This window comes from Caretta caretta, chromosome 3, assembly GCF_965140235.1.
Source record: "Caretta caretta isolate rCarCar2 chromosome 3, rCarCar1.hap1, whole genome shotgun sequence".
NCBI lineage: Eukaryota > Metazoa > Chordata > Testudines > Cheloniidae > Caretta > Caretta caretta.
This window is the reverse complement of record NC_134208.1, coordinates 54,676,721-54,683,320: the sequence shown is the minus strand read 5'-3', so window position 1 is coordinate 54,683,320 and position 6,600 is coordinate 54,676,721. Positions and strand designations below refer to the sequence as shown.

At 48.8% G+C, this 6,600-nt stretch overlaps 1 protein-coding gene across 1 annotated transcript; it reads right to left on the bottom strand.

Annotated features, from left to right (window-relative positions):
• Window positions 1-3,808: 3,808 nt before the first annotated feature.
• LOC125633228 (uncharacterized) lies at window positions 3,809-5,664 on the bottom strand. The gene is made up of 2 exons (XM_048842226.2): window positions 4,757-5,664; window positions 3,809-4,369 (listed from the first exon to the last, which is right to left on the bottom strand). The coding sequence occupies exons 1-2, from the start codon at window positions 5,334-5,336 to the stop codon at window positions 4,215-4,217; spliced, it is 735 nt and encodes a 244-aa protein (XP_048698183.2). The 5' UTR covers window positions 5,337-5,664; the 3' UTR covers window positions 3,809-4,214.
• Window positions 5,665-6,600: the final 936 nt, after the last annotated feature.

The window sequence follows — 6,600 nt, the reverse complement described above, 5'->3', positions numbered from 1 at the left end:
GTGTTAGATTATGATTTCTTTAAATGGCTGAGAAAAGAATTGTGCTGAATAGAATGACTATTTCTGACTGTGTGTCTTTTTTGTAACTTAAGGTTTTGCCTAGAGGGGTTCTCTATGTTTTTGAATCTAATTACCCTGTAAGATATCTACCATCCTGATTTTACAGGGGGAATTTCTTTATTTCTATTTACTTCTATTTTTATTAAAAGTCTTCTTGTAAGAAACTGAATGCTTTTTCATTGTTCTCAGATCCAAGGGTTTGGGTCTGTGGTCACCTATGCAAATTGGTGAGGCTTTTTATCCAACATTTCCCAGGAAAGGGGGGGTGCAAGTGTTGGGAGGATTGTTCATTGTTCTTAAGATCCAAGGGTCTGGGTCTGTAGTCACCTAGGCAAATTGGTGAGGCTTTTTACCAAACCTTGTCCAGGAAGTGGGGTGCAAGGTTTTGGGAAGTATTTTGGGGGGAAAGACGTGTCCAAACAGCTCTTCCCCAGTAACCAGTATTAGTTTGGTGGTGGTAGCAGCCAATCCAAGGACGACGGGTGGAATATTTTGTACCTTGGGGAAGTTTTGACCTAAGCTGGTAAAGATAAGCTTAGGAGGTTTTTCATGCAGGTCCCCACATCTGTACCCTAGAGTTCAGAGTGGGGGAGGAACCTTGACAGCCCTGCATACAATTTTCCCACCCAGATGTGTCCCTCGGGTCAAAATGTTTGCTCACCCCTTACCTAGAAAGTTAGGTGCTTTATAAACCCCACTAGGTGCCTAGCCACCTCTTTGAGTGCCAAGCTCTGTCCCTAAGGCACTGACCTGAGGTCATACAGGAAGTCCATGGGGACTGGGGGGTGGGAAGGGGGAGAGTAGAACCCAAGTCTTTCAGGACTAGCTCCCTATCCACTGGACCAGCCTTTCTCTCTGCTGCCTGCTGCAAAAAAGAGGCCTCTGATGGATGGGAGCAAAATCAAGAAGGCTAGTTCTCTGAGGGTATGTCTACACTACGGAATAAGGTCGAATTTATAGAAGTCGGTTTTTTAGAAATCGGTTTTATAAATTCGAGTGTGTGTGTCCCCACAGAAAATGCTCTAAGTGCATTAAGTGCATTAACTCGGCGGAGCGCTTCCACAGTACCAAGGCAAGCGTCGACTTCCGGAGCGTTGCACTGTGGGTAGCTATCCCACAGTTCCCGCAGTCTCCGCTGCCCATTGGAATTCTGGGTTGAGATCCCAATGCCTGATGGGGCTAAAACATTGTCGCGGGTGGTTCTGGGTACATATCGTCAGCCCCCCGTTCCCTCCCTCCCCCCGTGAAAGCAAGGGCAGACAATCATTTCGCGCCTTTTTTCCTGAGTTACCTGTGCAGACGCCATACCATGGCAAGCATGGAGCCCGCTCAGGTAACCGTCACCCTATGTCTCCTGGGTGCTGGCAGACGCGGTACGGCATTGCTACACAGTAGCAGCAACCCCTTGCCTTGTGGCAGCAGACGGTACAGTACGACTGGTAGCCGTCATCGTCATGTCTGAGGTGCTCCTGGTCGCCTCTGTGAGGTCGATCAGGAGCGCCTGGGCAGACATGGGCGCAGGGACTAAATTTGGAGTGACTTGACCAGGTCATTCTCTTTAGTCCTGCAGTCAGTCCTATTGAACCGTCTTATGGTGAGCGGGCAGGCGATACAGACTGCTAGCAGTCGTACTGTACCATCTTCTGCCAGGCAGGCAAGAGATGAGGATTGCTAGCAGTCGTATTGCACCATCTTCTGCCAGGCAGGCAAGAGATGGGGATGGCTAGCAGTCGTACTGTACCATCTTCTGCCGAGCAGCCATGAGATGTGGATGGCATGCAGTCCTTCTGCACCGTCTGCTGCCAGCCAAAGATGTAAAAGATAGATGGAGTGGATCAAAACAAGAAATAGACCAGATTTGTTTTGTACTCATTTGCCTCCTCCCCTGTCTAGGGGACTCATTCCTCTAGGTCACACTGCAGTCACTCACTGAGAAGGTGCACCGAGGTAAATCTAGCCATGTATCAATCAGAGGCCAGGCTAACCTCCTTGTTCCAATAACAACGATAACTTAGGTGCACCATTTCTTATTGGAACCCTCCGTGCAGTCCTGCCTGAAATACTCCTTGATGTACAGGCACCCCCTTTGTTGATTTTAGCTCCCTGAAGCCAACCCTGTAAGCCGTGTCGTCAGTCGCCCCTCCCTCCGTCAGAGCAACGGCAGACAATCGTTCCGCGCCTTTTTTCTGTGCGGACGCCATACCACGGCAAGCATGGAGCCCGCTCAGCTCACTTTGGCAATTAGGAGCACATTAACCACCACATGCATTATTCAGCAGTATATGCAGCACCAGAACATGGCAACGCGATACCGGGCGAGGAGGCGACGTCAGCGCGGTCCCGTGAGTGATCAGGACATGGACACAGATTTCTCTGAAAGCATGGGCCCTGACAATGCATGCATCATGGTGCTAATGGGGCAGGTTCATGCTGTGGAACGCCGATTCTGGGCTCGGGAAACAAGCACAGACTGGTGGGACCGCATAGTGTTGCAGGTCTGGGACGATTCCCAGTGGCTACGAAACTTTCGCATGCGTAAGGGCACTTTCATGGAACTTTGTGACTTGCTTTCCCCTGCCCTGAAGCGCATGAATACCAAGATGAGAGCAGCCCTCACAGTTGAGAATCGAGTGGCGATAGCCCTGTGGAAGCTTGCAACGCCAGACAGCTACCGGTCAGTTGGGAATCAATTTGGAGTGGGCAAATCTACTGTGGGGGCTGCTGTGATGCAAGTAGCCCACGCAATCAAAGATCTGCTGATATCAAGGGTAGTGACCCTGGGAAATGTGCAGGTCATAGTGGATGGCTTTGCTGCAATGGGATTCCCTAACTGTGGTGGGGCTATAGATGGAACCCATATCCCTATCTTGGCACCGGAGCACCAAGCCGCCGAGTACATAAACCGCAAGGGGTACTTTTCGATAGTGCTGCAAGCTCTGGTGGATCACAAGGGACGTTTCACCAACATCAACGTGGGATGGCCGGGAAAGGTGCATGATGCTCGCATCTTCAGGAACTCTGGTCTGTTTCAAAAGCTGCAGGAAGGGACTTTATTCCCAGACCAGAAAATAACTGTTGGGGATGTTGAAATGCCTATATGTATCCTTGGGGACCCAGCCTACCCCTTAATGCCATGGCTCATGAAGCCGTACACAGGCATCCTGGACAGTAGTCAGGAGCTGTTCAACTACAGGCTGAGCAAGTGCAGAATGGTGGTAGAATGTGCATTTGGACGTTTAAAGGCGCGCTGGCGCAGTTTACTGACTTGGTTAGACCTCAGCGAAACCAATATTCCCACTGTTATTACTGCTTGCTGTGTGCTCCACAATATCTGTGAGAGTAAGGGGGAGACGTTTATGGCGGGGTGGGAGGTTGAGGCAAATCGCCTGGCTGCTGGTTACGCGCAGCCAGACACCAGGGCGGTTAGAAGAGCACAGGAGGGCGCGGTACGCATCAGAGAAGCTTTGAAAACCAGTTTCATGACTGGCCAGGCTACGGTGTGAAAGTTCTGTTTGTTTCTCCTTGATGAACCCCCCCACCCCTTGGTTCACTCTATTTCCCTGTAAGCTAACCACCCTCCCCTCCTCCCTTTAATCATTGCTTGCAGAGCCAATAAAGTCATTGTTGCTTCACATTCATGCATTCTTTATTCATTCATCACACAAATAGGGGGATGACTACCAAGGTATCCCAGGAGGGGTGGTGGAGGAGGGAAGGAAAATGCCACACAGCACTTTAAGCACAGCACTTTAAAAGTTTACAACTTTAAAATTTATTGAATGACAGCCTTCTTTTTTTTGGGCAATCCTCTGTGGTGGAGTGGCTGGTTGGCCAGAGGCCCCCCCACCGCGTTCTTGGGCGTCTGGGTGTGGAGGCTATGGAACTTGGGGAGGAGGACGGTTGGTTACAGAGGGGCTGCAGTGGCAGTCTGTGCTCCAGCTGCCTTTGCTGCAGCTCAACCATACACTGGAGCATACTGGTTTGGTCCTGCAGCAGCCTCAGCATTGAATCCTGCCTCCTCTCATCACGCTGCCGCCACCTTTGAGCTTCAGCCCTCTCTTCAGCCCGCCACTTACTCTCTTCAGCCCGCCACTTACTCTCTTCAGCCCTCCACCTCTCCTCCCGGTCATTTTGTGCTTTCCTGCACTCTGACATTATTTGCCTCCACGCATTCGTCTGTGCTCTGTCAGTGTGGGAGGACAGCATGAGCTCGGAGAACAGTTCATCGCGAGTGCGTTTTTTTTTTTCTTTCTAAGCTTCACTAGCCTCTGGGAAGGAGAAGATCCTGTGATCATTGAAACACATGCAGCTGGTGGAGAAAAAAAAAGGGACAGCGGTATTTAAAAAGACACATTTTATAAAACAGTCGCTACACTCTTTCAGGGTAAACCTTGCTGTTAACATTACATACATAGCACATGTGCTTTCGTTACAAGGTCGCATTTTGCCTCCTCCCACCGCGTGAACGGATTTTGGTTGAATGCCAGCAAACATACACTGCAATGCTTTGTTCCACAGTGATTCCCTAGTACGTGTTGCTGGCCTGGAGTGGTAAAGTGTCCTACCATGAAGGACGAAATAAGGCTGCCCTCCCCAGAAACCTTTTGCAAAGGCAGAACCGCAAATGCCAGGGCAAAGTAATCCTTTCACATGCTTGCTTTTAAACCATGTATAGCATTTTAAAAGGTACACTCACCAGAGGTCCCTTCTCCGCCTGCTGAGTCCAGGAGGCAGCCTTGGGTGGGTTCGGGGGGTACTGGCTCCAGGTCTAGGGTGAGAAACAGTTCCTGGCTGTCGGGAAAACCGGTTTCTCCGCTTGCTTGCTGTGAGCTATCTACAACCTCCTCATCATCATCTTCTTCGTCCCCAAAACCTACTTCTGTATTGCCTCCATCTCCATTGAAGGAGTCAAACAACACGGCTGGGGTAGTGGTGGCTGAACCCCCTAAAATGGCATGCAGCTCATCATAGAAGCGGCATGTTTGGGGCTCTGACCCAGAGCGGCTGTTCGCCTCTCTGGTTTTCTGGTAGGCTTGCCTCAGCTCCTTCAGTTTCACGCGGCACTGCTTCGGGTCCCTGTTATGGCCTCTGTCCTTCATGCCCTGGGAGATTTTCAGAAAGGTTTTGGCATTTCGAAAACTGGAACGGAGTTCTGATAGCACGGATTCCTTTCCCCAAACAGCGATCAGATCCCATACCTCCCGTTCAGTCCATGCTGGAGCTCTTTTGCGATTCTGGGACTCCATCATGGTCACCTGTGCTGATGAGCTCTGCATGGTCACCTGCAGCTTGCCACGCTGGCCAAACAGGAAATGAGATTCAAAAGTTCGCGGTTCTTTTCCTGTCTACCTGGCCAGTGCATCTGAGTTGAGAGCGCTGTCCAGAGCAGTCACAATGGAGCACTCTGGGATAGCTCCCGGAGGCCAATACCATCGAATTGTGTCCACAGTACCTCAAATTCGAGCCGGCAACGTCGATTTAAGCGCTAATCCACTTGTCAGGGGTGGAGTAAGGAAATCGATTTTAAGAGCCCTTTAAGTCGAAATAAAGGGCTTCATTGTGTGGACGGGTGCAGGTTTAAATCGATTTAACGCTGCTAAATTCGACCTAAAGTCCTAGTGTAGACCAGGGCTGAGACTCCAGAACACGGTCTGAGATGATTGGGAACAATGTCATGTATCAGTGTCAGTATCAAAAGTAGCACAGAGGTCAGGAAAGATGAAGAAAGAGAGACAATGAGAATCAGATGAGAGAAGAGCACTTAACCGCCAACGGGTTGCAGGTTCTGCCCCAGGCTGAGTTGTACAGCAATGCCTGCTACGCAATTTTAGATTTTAACTGAAAACCATTTTGTTTTGTCATTTTTTGGTCTGAGTCTGAGAAAAGGAAGGAATGAGAAAGTGTCATATGTGTATCAGATGTAATTATACATCAAACTCTTAGGGTTTCAGCTGTATTGAGGCCATTTCCAGAACAAAGAACAGAAATTGCAACCACAGAGTCCATAAATCAACCATTTTTGTCATGATCTGTGTTATTCACTGGGCAAGATCTGTGTGCTCAGCACTGTTCAGAATATGCCAGAAAATGTAGTCCCTGAGCCAATGCATATAAGATGTGTAACTCTGGATAAGATGGCTCAGATATTTAAGTATGAAGTGTATAGTTATTGACCACACATGTTATCACATGTTCATTGTGATGTTTATTTATATCTATGAGTGGAGGCACTGATGGAAATAGAAGTTGTACTTGATTAAGGACTAGAAGATTTGACTCTTCAACTTTCTTTCAAGAGGAAGAGCTGCCCAGAGCTCCTGTGCCTGTTTATTTTCCTTTCCTGCCTGCAGTGGCCCTGATATATCTCAGAAGTCTCAATTTTTTCCTCAACTTTAAATGTTGAATTTTCTTAGTGTTTGATTTAAAATATTCTCCTGTGAAAACTGCAACTCAATTACGTCCTGTTGTGTTAAGAGCCTTCTGGAAAGTAAATAACCTTTAAATGGAAGTGCAGTGTTGCCAACTGTCATGATTTTGTCA

Excerpts from the sequence above, each read along its gene's own strand:
- LOC125633228 (XM_048842226.2), bottom strand. The coding sequence starts at position 5,336 with ATGCAGAGCTCATCAGCACAGGTGACCATGATGGAGTCCCAGAATCGC. Across the intron at positions 4,370-4,756 it reads AGGCGGAGAAGGGACCTCTG|CTGCATGTGTTTCAATGATC; the intron begins GTGAGTGTACCT and ends TTTCTCCACCAG.